Source organism: Procambarus clarkii, chromosome 69 (assembly GCF_040958095.1).
Source record: "Procambarus clarkii isolate CNS0578487 chromosome 69, FALCON_Pclarkii_2.0, whole genome shotgun sequence".
NCBI lineage: Eukaryota > Metazoa > Arthropoda > Malacostraca > Decapoda > Cambaridae > Procambarus > Procambarus clarkii.
Genome location: NC_091218.1, coordinates 25,046,254 through 25,064,003, shown reverse-complemented (window position 1 = coordinate 25,064,003; position 17,750 = coordinate 25,046,254). Strand labels below are relative to the sequence as shown.

The 17,750-nt window shown below is 43.9% G+C and overlaps 1 protein-coding gene across 7 annotated transcripts in view; it reads right to left on the bottom strand.

The window, feature by feature from the left end:
- LOC123772277 (FIGNL1-interacting regulator of recombination and mitosis) overlaps window positions 1-17,750 on the bottom strand; it is a 43,771-nt gene that overhangs the window by 14,798 nt on the left and 11,223 nt on the right. For 6 of the 7 annotated variants that reach the window (XM_069311269.1, XM_069311265.1, XM_069311263.1 and 3 more), the window contains 7 exons: window positions 15,582-15,708; window positions 14,030-14,186; window positions 10,075-10,303; window positions 7,620-7,792; window positions 3,182-3,336; window positions 1,766-1,878; window positions 1,519-1,627 (listed from right to left, as the gene is read on the bottom strand). In XM_069311269.1, the coding sequence (XP_069167370.1) occupies window positions 1,519-1,627; window positions 1,766-1,878; window positions 3,182-3,336; window positions 7,620-7,792; window positions 10,075-10,303; window positions 14,030-14,186; window positions 15,582-15,708 (1,063 nt within the window). The remainder of the gene's footprint in view (window positions 1-1,518; window positions 1,628-1,765; window positions 1,879-3,181; window positions 3,337-7,619; window positions 7,793-10,074; window positions 10,304-14,029; window positions 14,187-15,581; window positions 15,709-17,750) is intronic. The other variant, XM_069311267.1, reaches the window with a different exon arrangement.

Below are 17,750 nucleotides of genomic sequence, written 5' to 3'. Positions count from 1 at the left end.
CTGTACAAGAATGTAACAACTCTTGTATATATCTAAAAAAAAAAAAAAAAAAAAAAAAAAAATCCTTTTCGAATGAAGAATGAAACAGTATGCTTCTGGGGTGGTTTCTTGTTAATTGATGCTTGGTTTGTCTATCTGGGGTGTATCATCTGTTGTGTCTGGATGCAGAAATTTGTTGCTATCTGCACACTTCCAGTTCTGCTTTGGCATACACCCTGTTCTATAGCATGTTTGTCCCTGGTCAAGGTACATCCACCATTGTTCCGACAATATTTATAATGCTTGCTGGGAGGGTATTGAACAGCCGTGGACCCCTGATGTTCAGCGTTTTCTGAGTGTGCTTATGGTACCTCTACTCCTCACTAGTTCTATTCTGCACTTCCTTCCATATTTTTTGCTCCTGTATGTTGTTGTTCTACTGTGGAAATTTGGGACCTGGCCTTCCAATATCTTCTATGCATGTATTATTTGATACCTTTCTTGTCTCCTTTCCAGATAGTACATTTTAAGAAGTTTAAGTGTCCCAGTAATTTAGATGTTTTGTTGACCAGACCACACACACACTAGAAGGTGAAGGGACGACAATGTTTCGGTCCGTCCTGGACCATTCACAATCGACTTGAGAATGGTCCAGGATGGACCAAAACGTCGTCGTCCCTTCATTTTCTAGTGTGTGGATTGGTCAACATACTTCAGCCATGTTATTGTGCCTCATCGCCTACAAACATGTGCAACTCGAAAGCAAGATTATGCCAAGTCTATGCAGGGAGTGTGGCTTGAAAATGCTCCAGAAGCAAATAATAAAAACAATGAACAATACCCTAGCAAAATGGCCTCCATAGGACAGTGTTTAAAGGATGGCCAGCAATTATCTTGGAGAAAATTAGGACTTGCCATGATGAGGCAACTTGGAAAGGTTTGATATGGACCATTTGACATTAGCAACAGGACTGAACAGTTGTCAGCCTTGAACTTGGGAGCTCTGGGACCCCCACCTGTTGATGGTACTGAGCACTAGGGGTTGTCAGACCAAAATTCGAGTGAACCCCTTTGTTTTAAGCAAGTCATTTGCAGCATCTATTGGCTGTTTCAATTCTTCATTTTCATGAACCATGCAATTGATTGTACTGTCATTAACTTCTGGATGCTTTCCCAGTGAAGGTGATTGCAACAATCCCCTCTCTGTGCCTCTTTGAAGAGGCCAGTTTCTGGCTCTGGTTCCTTGTAAGCCAACAGGAAACCTATGACTGATGTAACTTAGTAGCAGAAAGCTATCATAGTAACAACTTCAGGGAGCCACCAAAGGGCTCCTCTAGAGATGTATAGAACTGTTATTAGTTATTAAAAGCCCTTCTAAACAAAATTAGATAAACTTAATACAGTACACAGGGTATCCACTCAAAACACTTACAAATCCCTGGCTCACAGCATTGTAAATATACACAAATTTATTATAAATTTGATAGATGTACACTACACAATTTATTACAAATCTTTAAAGAGATAATCCAAGTTTACCTGAATTAACTGATTTTTGGACAAGGTGCTTAGGACTGAGGTAGTAGCTTTCACAAGATGACAGAATATTAGGTCCACTATTGAGCACCCAACATGATCTTCTGGCATTCTGTAGGATAATTTGAATACTGTACTAATTACAGCATGCACAAATTATACAAAAAATAAATAAGAACAAATTTAAAGTTACTACACATTTGTCACTATTTGTATCATTCTTTAGAATGTTATAAGTTTGTATTCAAACCTGGCCCACAGCTGAGTGAGAGCACTGGTGAAGCTTGCCATGACAGGAGTATTTGCATTATTTGCTTTTATGAAGACTAGTAGCAATGAAGACATATGTTCCAACTCATCCAGCTGTAAACAAAACAAAAATAAAGATTTTGAATGTAAATGAAAAATTAGTTTCTGAGCAAGCCATTCTATTGCTTCAGTTGGCAATGTCCAGCTCTCCCTTGAATATCCCTGCTGACAAGCAGATCACCTGTAAGCCCAACAGTCAGTCACCGATGTTGGCCAAACTACAGCTCCCAAAAAGATGAAACACAGAGAGAACCCACATTCTGGTCACCAGGAACAAATTGAAGGGAAGAATCTAGAAGCAGTAACCGAGATGACCCACATGAAACCCTTGTCAGTCCCTGAATCTCAGATGGACGGGGATGTTCTAATACCCATTCTGAAGATCCAGGGACACCAGCCAAGCATTCACTTGCAGAACTAAGCATACCTGGGGACAGGGGAAGTAATGGGCCCCCACCACAGTAAGAGCATTGGCTCAACCCCTCACCCTCCCCAAATCTAACCAAATAACAATGACCCTGCAGAACAGCAGAGAACATAAATAAACAGGAATCATGAGACCAGGCATGTGAGAAAGTGAAACTGTGAAAGTTTAAAGAAAGAAATGCTGCCCATTTATTTCTGCCTCCACCGGGGATCGAACCAGGAACCTCAGGACTATGAATCCAAAGCGCTGTCCACTCAGCTGTCAGGCCCCTAAAGGGCCTGGTGTGCCCCTTAAGGTGGACTGGCTGGCTAGTGGGCGGGCAGGTGGACCAGCTGACTAGTGGGCGGGCAGGGTGGGTGGATGGATTGGTTGCTGACTGGCAGGCAGGTGTCGTAGATGGATTGCTGGCTGACTGGTGGGTGGATGGGCAGGCAGACATTGTTGATGGCTGGCAGGGTGGGTGGTGAGGCATAGAGGTGGCTGATTTTGGGCAGGCAGGGTTAGCAGGTGGGTGGGTAGATGGATGGATTAATGGCTAGCTGACTGGCAGGCTGGGTTGCAGGTGGATGGATGGGTCGATAGGTAGGTGGATGGATTGGTGAATTACAATTTAATTGTAATTAAAAATTACATGAAGAGTAATTAATGAATTAGAATTGATGGCTTGACTGCTCATCATTTAACCCAAAACCTTCAGTAAATGTTTTAAGTATAGAAAAAAGTCTCTGAATTTGTAATAATAAAGAGGTGGAGTTTCACTTAACAGTACTTGCTGTAATGTCTACTAACTTACAGTGAGAAAACTTGTATAGAATGTTTCTAGGCAAAAATATGAAGCTGCACAACCAAAAACTATCCTCTTGCTAAATATATTATCTTGAAAGTAGAGTAAGTAACAGTATGAAAATTAGTGTTCAGTAGAGTACTTACTAGATTAATTACAGTTTGCTCGTTGGCTGTTCTTGCTAGAATTAAATCCACATTCTTTGTGAATGTTATAATGGTATCATTTACCAGATCTTGCTCATAATTACAATCCTTTATCCCAGCCTGGAACAAGGTGAGCCCATCTGGAAAAATAATTCCTGAAAAGATTTGTAAGACCAGCAGAGACCAGCATACTCAGCAGATAAAAACAAAAAAATTCCACGAGACTAATAATATAACCTGATTAAAGGTAATAAAATTTATTAGCATTATTTACAATTATGTTCACTACAGAAAAAAAAAAAAAGTTGAATGTAATGAAATGCCATCTTCTGGGTGAGCCTCGGAGGTTCCCTGGAGCTTATCAGACTAATAAGTGACACATTAGACCGGGGCATTAGTCTATGGAGTTCAGCCTACCAGCAACCACGAACCAGAATCAGGCCCCCTCAGAGAGGCACAGGGAAGAATGACTCTGGAAAATCCCAGTGGTTGGGAGTTTTCCTTATCTGCTATTGACTGGGGCTAGGCACCAAGAAAGGTAGGCATAACAAAAATCCCACATGGTAAGAAAAGTACAACTAAAAACCGAAGAGAGGGGCAGAACTCCTTCCAATCCCAAGGAAACAAGCAAACATCACACTCTATTGCTGCATCGCTCGTCTGTACAGCTCTCCCCTCCCTGAAAAGGGAAGGGGGGGGGGAGCCCCGGACCTCCCAGTGCTGGCTACCTAGCACTCCAGTTCGGAAGCTAAGCATCAAAGAACACGAAAACTGCCGACCGGAGAGACGGAGGTGTGCCAGGGAGCCTGCAGGGCTCACCCAGAAAGTGGTGTTTCATTAAATTCAATGCTGGTTTTCTGTGGGGAGCCCCTTCGGCTCCCTGGAGCTACATAACCAAAAATAAGAAAAAGAGGGACTTACCAGGGAGGTGGCCGCCACACACTCCCCCAACGCGAAGTCGACGCAACTGGCTGCAACCTGCGACCCAAAGCAACACAGGAATACCCAGGAGCAGGAACATTAACCAAATAACGGGCAGCCAAGACCCTGTTCGAGTTCCAAAAACCCCGTGCCCAAATATCAGCCCAGGACATGTTGCCAAACATGGCAGCCAAAGCAGCAAACTTCCTAATGTCATGGGCACGAGGACAGATCGCAGGCTGGCTAAACGTAATAACCCTGAGGATGACCTGGGAGACCCTAGCTCTGGAACAGGGAATGAGAGAAACCCAATCAACCCAAAGCATATCCCTGGCAACCGAAGCCGAAGTGTGCAGATAGCGGCGAAGAGCCGCAACTGGACACAACATATGATGCACCCCCGGCCTGATCAACCAAGCATCAATGACCCAAGGACTCCTCCAGAAAGCAGCCGTCTCATTTTTCGCCAGAAAAGAAGGATATCTGCTTAATACCTGCTTGATGGGGTTCTGGGAGTTCTTCTACTCCCTAAGCCTGGCCTGAGGCCAGGCATGACTCGTGAGAGTTTGGTCCACCAGACTGATGCTTGGAGCAGCGCGCAGGCCCACATACCCACCACAGTCCGGTTGGTTTGGCACTCCTTGGAGAAAACTATCTAGTTTTCTCTTGAAGATGTTCACGGTTGTCCCGGCAATATTTCTTATAGTTGCTGGGAGAATGTTGAACAACCGTGGATCTCTGATGTTTATACAGTGTTCTCTGATTGTGCCTATGGCACCCCTGCTCTTCACTGGTTCTATTCTGCATTTTCTTCCATATTGTTCACAACAGTATGTTGCCATTGTGATGGGATCCCTGGATTTGAAAGTTCTGCCAGCGCTGCAAGATACGAGGCAATAGAATTAGGCATCATATGGCGGTCCTGAAAAAGCCAAAACAGAAAGGACAAGACAACCAACCGACAAGGAGACTTTGAATTCCTTGTCCTGTGCCCACTCCTTGGTTTCTGTTGGGATTCCATACGCTGCCTTATTGTTTAGGGTGTCCACGATGCATTCCTCGGGCTCTTTGCTGCCAACCTTTCGTGTTTGTTAGCTTATTAGCGAGTGTCTTCATCAATTTCTGGCTGACTAGCTCACATGTCACTAGTGCCACTTCCACTTTTAGGCAACAGGTGAACTGGAGTCCACTGGAGTTCATTAACCCAGCATTGAATGAAATGAAATTCCTCTTTCTAGACAAACCCCAATGACTCCGTGAAGCTATCAAACTGAGATAGCCCCATACTTTAAGGTCACATCACTAGTAGAAGTTCTGTTTGCCCTACTGGGGACCAGAACCAGAACCTGGCCCTTCCCTCACAGAGGTGCCGAGAGTGGATGACAATCTGCCACCCAACCAAAAAAAATAAAAAAGCCTCCAGAAAGTCAGCAAAACTTTGCAGATGACTGAAGGGTTCACAGGAAATGAAGCCTCAAGACTGCCAAACTCCTCCACAAACGCTTCACACAGGACAAGGGATAGACTTAAACTATCTTGAAGGTTGTTAGTACCTGTTGCCGCCACTAGGCAGCCTGTCCCCAGCCCTTGGTTAATATCCACTTTCAGTTCTGGACCTAATGAACAACACAAGGTCAACAACACCAATGAACCTGAAGGGAGGAGGAATCAGGAACCAGGGCTCCTCCAAAATGATGTGCTTCATTACATTCAATGCTGGGTTTCTGGAAAGAGCTCCACTGTGGCACCTTGAAGCTAACTTACTACAGAGAGCACAAATGGGACTTACCAGGAAGGAGGAGAGGTGGCAGACATTAAGTCAAAGAAACTAACCCGGGCCAAGAAATATGGTCCAAAGCAACATATGACTAATTGGGACCAGGAACATTAATCAAATACCAGGCTGCGAGAACCCTGTTAGAATGCCAAACCACAGAGTCCAAACATCAGCCAAGGACATATTGGAGAAGACTGCAGCTAATGCCATGTACAGTATTTGCAAACATCATGGACCCAAAGGTAGACCACAGGCTGGCTACACTTAATGATATTGCAGATGAGCTAAAAAATGAGAGCCTTGCAACAGATGACCAAGGAAACAGGATCAACCAATAAGGTGTCCACCGAGATAGAACCAGTGGCATGCCAGTAGCAGCAAAGAGCTGCCACCGGACTGTTATGAACCTATCCATGTGCATGGGAATAAGAAGCTTTAATAAAGATATTAGAATTCATCCATGTATTGACAGCAGGTTATTGTGTTGAGTGATGAGAGTATGAGTGAGGTGTAACTGAATGTAATGGTATGTATTCTTGGTATTGTATGAAGATATGTGCGGGTGCACAGGCATGCCATTTTAGTTGTGGAGTACTAGAGGCCTTTATGAGTCTTCGCCCGAGGTTATGACTCGATGTGGTGCCAAGGGCTTATCAACCGTATCGTGTATGTGTGTGTGTGGGGGGTGGGTGGGGGGGGGGGGGGGAACGATACTTGAGAGTTTTGCTTGATGTTTCATTGTCCCAGAGAGTTTATAGATATCTGGAGTCATACATTTAAGTGTGTGCATGAATGCTTATAAGTACAATTATGTTAACCTCCTGTGTAATGATTATTCATAGTGTGAAGTTCCACTGTTATGTTGGGAGGCCTGGCTTAGTCAAGTCAGCTGTCGCCATGTGGTATTCAGTTGCCAAGTACCGTCATATTCATTTTCAGAATTATGAGGTGTAATGTCAGCATTGAGTGAAGAGCCTACCTTATGTGGTGGTTTACCCATGTACTCATCATTTGTGATTGTATGTTCATTCCTTAGTTTTGCATAGGAGTATTATAATGAGAATTTGTAATTAACTCTGAACTGTAGGCTAGCTTGCTCAGGTACACCAACCTAGTGGTTGTGTAGACATCTGTTTAATTACTATGTAATTCAGTTAGAGTACATTCCCTACTTAATTAATTGAGCCAGTAAATTACCACATTGTATTACTTAGTAGTCTCTAGGTAAATAATTGTGGGCTGAGAGATATGGTTAGAGGAGTTAATAGGCCTACGGTCAGAAGTGTTGGTATGGAGGGGGGGGGGGGTAGGCCACCTGGGATAGAGAGTACGGGCTTCGTGCCAGTAGACACCTGGGGGTCCTGTGGTGAAGGTTCTTCCCCTCTCTTTAGTGCAAAAACTCATGCTTAGTAGATAAGTATGGTAGTAGCAAACAGTCTTTAGTTTGGGGTGTTCATATGTGATTCCTAGTGGAGAGTTAGTTAGCCTCTTCCATGCATCTTGGACAAGACTGCCAAGGCCAGAACTGCAAGACGCAAGGCCTCTTCCCCTGGAGTGGATGTCAGCGATGCCACATCTGCATGGTGTCACTCAGAAAGCCCCTCCACAAGGTCCCAGACATACAAGTCTGCCACTTAAGTGCAAATGCACCCTGTCAAGAGCAGAGAAAAAGAAGCTCTGCCCAGGAACACATGAAGACAAATGTATCCTAAGACACATTCAATTCTGCAACCTGCTTACCTGTATCCCTGAGACTTGATAAGATCTCTTGTTTATGATGTGGAGCAAGCTTAGGGATGAGCCTTGACAAAAGAGAGGCAGTCATAAGACACTGGTGTGAGGAAGGAGGGGTACTGAGCAACACATCCATCAACACACTACAGTGATGTTTGCACAACTCACTGCTTCCAAATCTGAAAGTATAGCTTTATAAAAATCTGCGTTGAATGTAATGAAACACCATTTTCTGGGAGAGACCCAGAGGGTCCCCCTGAGCTAATTGAGCTATACCAGGATATGTAAATTAGACTGAGGCAACAGTCAATCGATGTAGTTCTAAGCCTATTGGGGACCAGTGCCAGAACCTGCCCCCCCCCCCCAGAGAGGCACGAAGAGCAATGGCCCATAGACACCCCCATGTAGTTGGAAGCGGTCTATATCTGCCATCTACCAGGTCAGACACCCAGGGAGATAGGAGTCCCAAAACAAACCACAGCTGGTGAAAAATTGTAAACTGAAATCCGAACGAGCAAGCAGAACTCCCCAATCAGAAAGCAAGCAAACAAGCATGACGTCATTACAGCCACCCCGCTGCTGTCTACGCAACTCCTCCCTCCTCAGGAGAGGGTACGGAGGTCTCAGACCTCCCGTGCCGGCCACCCAACTCCAGTTCAGAGGCAGGATATAAAAAACGCCAACCAGAGGGAGGGAGGGAGGGATGCCAGGAAATTTTCGGGTCTCCCAGAAAATGGCAGTTCATTACATTCAACACTGGTTTTCTGTGGAGAGCCCCTTTGGCTCCCCACAGCTACCTAACCAAAAGTAAAGGAAAAGAGGGACTTAACCTGGAGGCAAACGCCACTCGCTCCTCAACTCGAATTCAAGACAACTGGCTGCAACCTGCGACCCAAGGCAACACACGCGCGAGAGGGGCCAGGAACATTAACGAGGAACTGTGCAGCCAGGACTGTTCGACCTCCAAAAACCCCATTCCCAGATGTCAGCCCAGGACATATTACCAAAAAACAGCAGCCAAAGCCACAAACGTCGTGGGCATGGGGTTAGACCACAGGCTGGCTGGACCGAAGAAACCTGCAGATGACCTGGAAGACCCACACCCTAAAACAGGGAAGAAAGGAAATTGCGTTAACCCAAAGCGCATTCCCTGCCATGGAGACTGTGTCATGCAAGTAACGGCAAAGAGCCACTACTGACATAAAATATGATGCACCCCCAGGCAAACCAACCAACAAAACGATCACCAGGACCGAAAAAGCATAAACCCCCCCCTGCGCCGGAGGAGAGCATGAAGCACCCTGACCTGACCCCCAGAGGCCAATACCAACAAGAAAGGAGCCTTAGAAAAGCAGTCCTGAACCGAAAGGGCCACTTAACTTAAAAATACATTTTATACAGAATAATACTCATAGGTACTCTACCTATATTGAGGACTCTTGTTGGCATATAGAAGACAGTGAGGAAAGGGGAAGGAGGAGAGGTGTTAGTGTTTGGAAGGGAAATACCCTTCCCTTGTTAATTCCAGGAGTGCTGCCATCTCAACGGACTTTAGGGATATTTTCACCTATGGCCAATGTAGACTATTAGCAAGTAAACTCCTTGATTTTACTAGTGTGTTTACCTTCTAAACTCCATTCTCTTTGATTGCGTTATTTTGAAAGTGTTATGTGTAATGTCCATTATTGTGAAGGTACCAAAGTGGGTACCCACCACTAAGATTAGTGTTACTTAGTATTACTGGGCTGCCAAGCTGAGCAGACCTAGTTGGCAACCTTGGATTTTTTATGTTGGGCGGCTCGGTCGGAGTGGACCCGAGTTCCCGTGTCTGTGGCCACACCTGCAAGGAGGCTACAGGGAGCAAGTCCCGCACTTGCTACTGGTGCAAGACTGGGTTTGGGAAGGAACCCCCTACCCCCCATATAGTGGACTGAGGTGCTCCCCAGGGTGATCAGTGGCACCCAGGACTGGGGGAGCTAAGCCACGCAACAATATATAGAACCGCTCTTGCCACCGCCCCTTCCCATCAAGCAGTTCCTTTCATTCTTCAATGAACTTGTGCAACTCTGTACTCATCCTTGGCATTCTTAACCAAATATTTCTTGTTTACAACCAATATTTATTTTATTGAGCTACATTACCCAAAACATAATTGTTGTAAGTTTGAAGTTAATACAGTGAGGCTTTCTCAGGATACCTTACATAAAATAATAGTTGCTGAGGGCAACACTGCTCAGTTTCAACAGCAGTCATATGAATTTAGGCTAAAACTTTACTATTTTAAGTTTTCATTATGGCAGTCTCACAATATTGAATGGAACCTATTGGAAGAAGAAATACAAAATATGAATGGCAAAATCATAAGGTATTCCTAGTAGGTATACCCAATTAGGGTTGCATTTGATACAGAATACAAAGAAAACATTCTTAAGTATGGGAGTGGAAAAATATAATATTTTACCTTGCTACAAAGCACCAAATATCCATAGCCAAAAGTGCTGGCCATGGTTGTCCACTCAACAGCCACTGCACAAGAATTTGCTCCAAGACTTCAAAATGATGAGCCTCTAGTGTGGCCACTAAAGCACACGTGCGAGTCAGCAAATGTTCATAGAAAGTAACTTTGCTTTGAAGTCGGCCCCCATACATCACACCATTCATCATACACGGCAAAGACAAGCTTGAATGACCTGTGTGGAAAGTCATTAATTAGTGTCCAATTATTTTACAGTATTTTTTTTTAAACATTAAGAAGAATGCTGAAGCAGTGTATCTAGATACATGTGCTAAGAAATTTTGCAGATGAAAAATGAAATAGAACTAGTACATTACATAGTACACTACATTATTAATAAATCAAGATGGGATTTATTAGTCAATCTACGTGCAGTATGTCAAATACGCTAAACCATGCCATACGTTTGGGAGCCGGTCGGCCGAGCGGACAGCACACTGAACTTGTGATCCTGTGGTCCCGGGTTCGATCCCGGGCGCAGGCGAGAAACAATGGGCAGAGTTTCTTTCACCCTATGCCCCTGTTACCTATCAGTAAAATAGGTACCTGGGTGTTAGTCAGCTGTCACGGGCTGCTTCCTGGGGGTGGAGGCCTGGTCGAGGACCGGGCCGCGGGGACACTAAAAAGCCCCAAAATCATTTCAAGATAACCTCAAGAGAAGAAGATGCCATTCTGTAGTATACTAAATGAGAATGAAGAGGAACTTTTATTACCCCCAAAAAACCAGTGTTGAATATAATGAAACGCCAGTTTCTGGGCGAGCCCCCGGAGGCTCCCTGAAGCTATCATACTGATTAAGTGCCATATTAATTGAGTGTCATCAGTTGCAGAGTTCTTTTTACCTACTGGAACCACGAGCCAAAACCTGGCCCCCTCAGAAAGGTGCAGGGAGCGATGGCCCATGAATATTTTACATTTATAGTCTATCATCTCTGCCATCATCCAGGGAAGGCACCCCAGAAAGGTAGGCATATCAAAACAAACCATTGTATTGTTTAAAACGAGATCCGAGTCCTCAAAATAGCAAAAGAACTTCCCCCACAACCATAAACCAAAGTAAACAACCAAAACTTTGACAATCCAGCACCCCACTAGTTAGCTCCATCTACCCCCCTCATTGGGGGAGGAGGGAGCCGGCCCGGGTCAGCCGGGATGACACTAGACACTTCTAGAATTATGTAAAACTGCCAACTGGAGGGAGGGTGTCAGGGACCCTCACCCAGAAACTGGCTGGCTTTCTGTGGAGAGCCCCGTTGGCTCCCTGAAGCTAATTACCAGAAGGGAAGGACAAAGATAGGGGAATGTACCAGGGAGGCAGAAGCACCACAGGTAGCAAGTCAGAGGCAAGACTGACAGCCGCAACAGATGCCCCAGAATTACATAAGGTCGCAAAGGACCAGGAACGTTAGCAAGAAACCAGGTAGCCAAGACCCTGTTTACCTACAAAGCCCGTGCTCAGATATTCGCCCAAAACATGTTATCAAAAACCACAGAGAAAGCGGCATACTTCCAAACATCATAAGCACGAGGATAGACCACAGGCTAGCTAGCCATGATAACACTGTGAACAACCAGACACACACGATCCCTGAAACAGGTAACCAGAGAAACCGGATCATCCCACAATGAATCCACCGAAATAGAACCAGTAGCATGCAGGTAGTGGCGCAAAACTGCCACCAGACACAGCACATGATGCACCCCGGGCCATACAAACCAAGCCTTCGGAAGCCCGCCATCTCATTCTTCACTTGAAGAAGGTGCAGGCTGCAACTGAACAAAATGATCAAGACCAAATGAACAAAAAAAACTGTGATGGAGCAAAGCATGAAGCACAGCTACCTGACAACTGAAGGCCAAGGAAACCAAAAACAAAGTCTTCCAAAAGGAAATGCAGACCAAAAGAGCCACCAGAAGACGAGCAGAAGAGAGAACCCGGTCCAAAGACCAGGCAGGCTCAGGTAGAGCATGAGCAGGCTGGAGGTGATACAAGGCATGAGAAATTTTGCAGAACAGGGCCAAAGAAATGTCAACCCGAACGCGAGCAGAAGCCACACAATAAGAAGTGACAGTATTTGGTATGGGATGCCGATCGAGGAAAAGCTAAGAAAGGACAAAACAACTTGGTCAAAAACGGAAAGAAAATGACGAAGGGAGAAAAAACAGAGGAAAGATCACCAAAAAACCTCATACTGTCACTAAAAGGAAGACTGCAGTTGGGACACCACCAAACCAGCCACTAGTTCACCACACAAATCGCGAGAAATACGCGTAAAAAATCCAGACACATAACGTGGAAGAGAAGGCCGAATCAGTGAGGTACATCACTCGCCAAACACTGATAAAGGCTGAGCTGCGGGAAGACGCCCAGGTTCAGACACCAAACAGTTCATGAAACTAAGGAGCCAGAAGAATCAGTCTTCCCATGTAAGACTCCAGTAGTGATAGAATCAGGAGCAACAGCAGAACTGGGGGAAAGAGGTAAATGCACCCCACCTCGACCAATCGAGCCAAAAGGCTTTCACAGAGAGTGAACTCGCAGTCAGGAAATGGCGCAACATAAAAAGGCAGCCGCCGAGACCATGCCGACGCGAAGAGGTCAACCATAGCCAAAGGAATGAATCAGCAACAACAGTTCACTCCATGGAAAAGGAATGAAGCGAGAAAGAAGCAACGTTGGACAGGATGTTGGACACACCTTGAACGTGAACTGTGCATAGAGACAAACCCATCAGAACTCGGCAGAAGAGCTACCCGAAGCGACCAGCCACAAGGAGACATGGACCAAAGAGACCCCCCCCAAAGAGACCACAATTGAGACAATGAACCACAGGGGAAACAGTCTAAATGAAGCTGAATCACCAAGCCTGGAGGAATTCAAACACACTACAATGCCTGCCACACAGCAGCAAACTCCCACACCATGCTGGGAGACCGACACAAGTATGGGCGCCAACGACCTTGGCCAGACTGGACCACAAAGCCCCAACCAACAGCCATAAAGAAGACATTGTGCAAGGGAGGAGGAAGGCGCCATGACACTGAACACCGAAAACCCCCAAAAGGAAGTCAAGGATGCAGCAATCAGCAAAGGAACAATGGAGGAAGGACCCAGCGATAGCAAGTGCAGCGAAAGGGGCTACCCCAAAGATACTAGAATGTCTGTCTGAACCACACACACTGCCCAACGGGTAAACCATCTCACTTCCCGTGTGTATAGTGGTAAACCATCTCACTTCCCTTGTGTATAGTGGTAAACCATCTCACTTCCCTTGTGTATAGTGGTAAACCATCTCACTTCCCGTGTGTATAGTGGTAAACCATCTCACTTCCCGTGTGTATAGTGGTAAACCATCTCACTTCCCGTGTGTATAGTGGTAAACCATCTCACTTCCCGTGTGTATAGTGGTAAACCATCTCACTTCCCTTGTGTATAGTGGTAAACCATCTCACTTCCCTTGTGTATAGTGGTAAACCATCTCACTTCCCTTGTGTATAGTGGTAAACCATCTCACTTCCCATGTGTATAGTGGTAAACCATCTCACTTCCCGTGTGTATAGTGGTAAACCATCTCACTTCCCTTGTGTATAGTGGTAAACCATCTCACTTCCCGTGTGTAAAGTGGTAAACCATCTCACTTCCCTTGTGTATAGTGGTAAACCATCTCACTTCCCTTGTGTATAGTGGTAAACCATCTCACTTCCCTTGTGTATAGTGGTAAACCATCTCACTTCCCGTGTGTATAGTTTAGTGGGGGCAATCAGAAAAGATGTTCATTGTGTTTAGGTTGAAAAGGTCACACTGACTTCTGGCTGGAGTCTGCTGTGTCCCTGGGAGAGAAAGACATTGTGAAGTGACCAATTGGTTAAGGTCATAAATATTCTTAGAACTCCAACTTACTTTTTTCCACAATGAAAAAGATCTTTGCAATAATTTTGTTTAGGTGCAAATAAATTACAGTGCTAGGTGGCACACACAATGCTACTATTAAAAGTAGGTAACTTCCCCATTCCTCTGCTACAGTCTCCACGTCATGTTGCTCTATCTCTAGCACTACCTATGAGCACAAGAAAAACAAGAATTAAAACCTTTAAAGGGCTACATAAAATAAATGTTTTGAAAATGGTGCACAAATTTTGCATATGTTAAGTCATTACCTAAGTGTAGTTACAGGACAAGAGCTACGTTCGTGGTGTCTCGTCTTCCCAGTACAGTACTCTGTCAAAACACTTTGAAATTACTGACAGTTTTGGCCTCCACCACTGTCTCAATGTGTGTGTACTCACCTATTTGTGCTTGCAAGATCGAACATTGACTCTTAGATTCCACCTTTTTAGCTGTCGCCAGTTTATAGCAATGACTCCTGTCCTATTCCCCTATCATATCTAGTTTTAAAATTATGAATAGAGTTTGCTTCCACAACCTGCTTCTTAAGTTCATTCCATTTTTCTACTTCTCTCACACTAAAAGAAAACTTCCTAACATCTCTGTGACTCATCTGAGTTTCCAGCTTCTATCCCATGTCCCCTCGTTCTGTTAGTATTCATTGTGAACATTTGGTTTATTTCCACTCTGTCAATTACCCTAAGTATTTTATGTTTCTATCATATCCCCCTCTACCTCCTTTCTTCTATGATGATAGGGGAGGGCATACTTTAAGACTGGTCTCACATAGGAAGTGTAGGAAGTGTTCCACTTCTCAAAGTGGAAGTGTGTAGATGCCGAGTGGGTCTCACTCGGCATCTAAATGCCTCCTTACTTAGGCTTCTGAATGATGTTCTTACTTTTGCCAGCGTAGAGTACACTGCTGTCGTTATCCTATTAATATGTGCCTCAGGAGTTAGATTTAGTGTTACATCCACTCCCAGGTCTCTTTCTCAAATCATCATAGGTAGGAAGTTTCTCTTCATTGTGTAATGTCCCTTTGGTCTCCTGTCACCTAATCCCATTTCCATAACATTAAATTTGATTGTGTTGAACTCTAGTAACCATTTATCTGATCATCTTTGCAACCTGTTCAAGTCCTCTTGGAGGATCCCCTACAATCCTCACCTGTCACAACTCTTCTCATTACTTTTGCGTCATCGGCGAACATCGACATACAAGTAGAAATGAGATTGAGTGGATATAAATAGGAGCTGCCTTATATGGGTCAATAGGCCTTCTGCACTTACCTTCATTTTCTTATGTTCTTATTCAAGCTAATGAAGCAAAGATGCTAAACAAATATTTTAAGTTGTCTTGCAGAGTGGTAGATGGTTGGAAAGAGTTAAGTGAGAAATTTGAGAATGTCAACACCATCAGTAGTTTCAATGTATCATATGACAGTACTGTACTGGGAAAACAGGATACCATGAGCACAGATCTATCTCATCCTGTAACTACATTTAGGTAATTAAACTTATTATAATTATACACTTATAATTACAGTATGCACACAATATCTGCTAACCTTAATAAATTCTTCATCATCTCGAAGGTGCAACAGAAGTGGTTCAATTGCAGTCGTTACTTGCTGTTCCATATCTTTAATGATATTGTCCGAGTACATTTGCAGTGTTACATTATGAGGAGACAACCTGTTTAATACAAGTAAATATCATCAGTATTTGACAAGAAATGGTAATGTCTTCTCACAGACATAATAACATAGGATAAAAATCCACACTTATGTATTTGTGAAATTTATGTAAGGAATTTACACACAGTCTTTTGCACTCTCCTGAGTGCTTTCTCAAGGTCCGAGCATGTGATTAGGACGAGACTTACATCTAATCTAACGTCGAGATGATTAGACATTGAGATTTAAGTCTTGTCCTAATTACATACTCAGACTTTGACAAAGCACTCAGGAGAGTGCGAAAGACTTTATGTAAATTTCTTACATAAATTTCACTGGATAGCCCTGGGAAGCTTTAGAGCAAACAGGCAATCCTTGAGTGGAGAATACGGAGTGCTACCCAAGAATACCTGAAAGACAGAACTCACTTCCTGCCAATCAAGCATTTGGGTTTGACAAAACCCATGCCAAGCCTCCAAGGAAAAGAGGGTTGTCAGCAAGCAAGGATGAAATCAGAACTTCATACCATGGCCAATAGACTGAGGAAGACCCAAACTCACATGAGGCCAGGTTCATCAGTGAATCAAGATCCAAATCCCACATTGAAACCAAAACGGTCAGCACAAGCCACAAAAGGTAAAATGCTGGACAGGAAACCTTTGGAATACAATGAATCCAAGGAGCTAAAAGGCACCTGCAAAATGAACTGTGCAGGAGCAGTCAAGTACTCAAGCATTCAAGCATATACATCTAAGGGGAATAGGAAATGAAGTACCCCAAGCTAAACCCTGCACTGACTCTGAAACCTCAGATGCTTCAGAGCCAGGACCCTGTCGAAGACAAATACTGTACAGAAAAACTGAACTAGTAGAGCAGCAGCTTCATTGTGAACCTCTTTCCATGAAGCAGGTTCAGATTAAATGAAGACCCAATGCACACAGGATTCCAGGTTGAAGATGTCATTGACTCAACAGGCAGCATAGTATATGCTGACAGAATGATCATCAGCCTGTAACATGGCCGATGAACACCCTTCAAACTCACACATAGCAAGTGTGAACTCAACAGGTTGATCCATAACAAGCCATGCTGTAGACCCACAGGGAAATTACCAGGGCCTGAAGGTGACTAGTCAGACAGGACACCCAGGCACTAAGGACTCTGCTTAAAGAACAGATATCAAACACACCTAAAACAACCCAGCTGTAGGGTATCCATGGTAGATACCCCTAACCTAAGGTATACAAAGAGGAGTCAACAACTTATACACTGTCTAAGGCAAGGCACCCTACCCCAGTTTGTACCTATAAGTGACATTAGGAGTGAGATCTAACTCTTTATCTAACTCCTAGACATTTATATCTGGTGTGCTAATTACCCCTCTTATTATTAATATTTTCATCATATTTCTTTTTAAAGTTGTGAATGGAATTAGCTTCAACAACCTCTTCCTTCATTGCATTCCACTTGGCTACCACTTGTATAGGGAACGAAATCTTCCTTATATCTCTGACTCAATAGCATGTTCAGCTTCCACCGATGTCCCCTAGTCCTATCTCCTTTTAATTTATATAGGCTTCCTTTATTCACTTTATCTATTCCCATCAAGATCTTGTACGTAGTTATCATATTCCATATGTTTCTTCTCTCCTCTATGGCTGTGAAGTTGAGTTTCCTCAACCTGTCTGAAAATCCCCAAATGCATCATAATATTATACGGTATACTACTATACTAAAAAATACTGTTATAGTTTTATAGTTTCATTTATGTTATTGTTGGAGTATGTCCATCTTGAATTCTCATGGAGTTATGAATACTGTACAGTAAATACATATAGTACTGTATTATGCAGTTAGCACTGTATTGATTATGTAGTTCTGCTGTATGTTGAGTACTACAATACAGTTCATGAAAACTATTGTACACTAAAATTACTGCAACTTTAATTTTAACACTAACATTATGTACTTAAATTTAACACATGTTCTAGATGTTTGTATCAACTTTGCTGGTGCTCACTACTGCTGCGTTGGCATGTATCTCCTGAAAACTGGAATTGG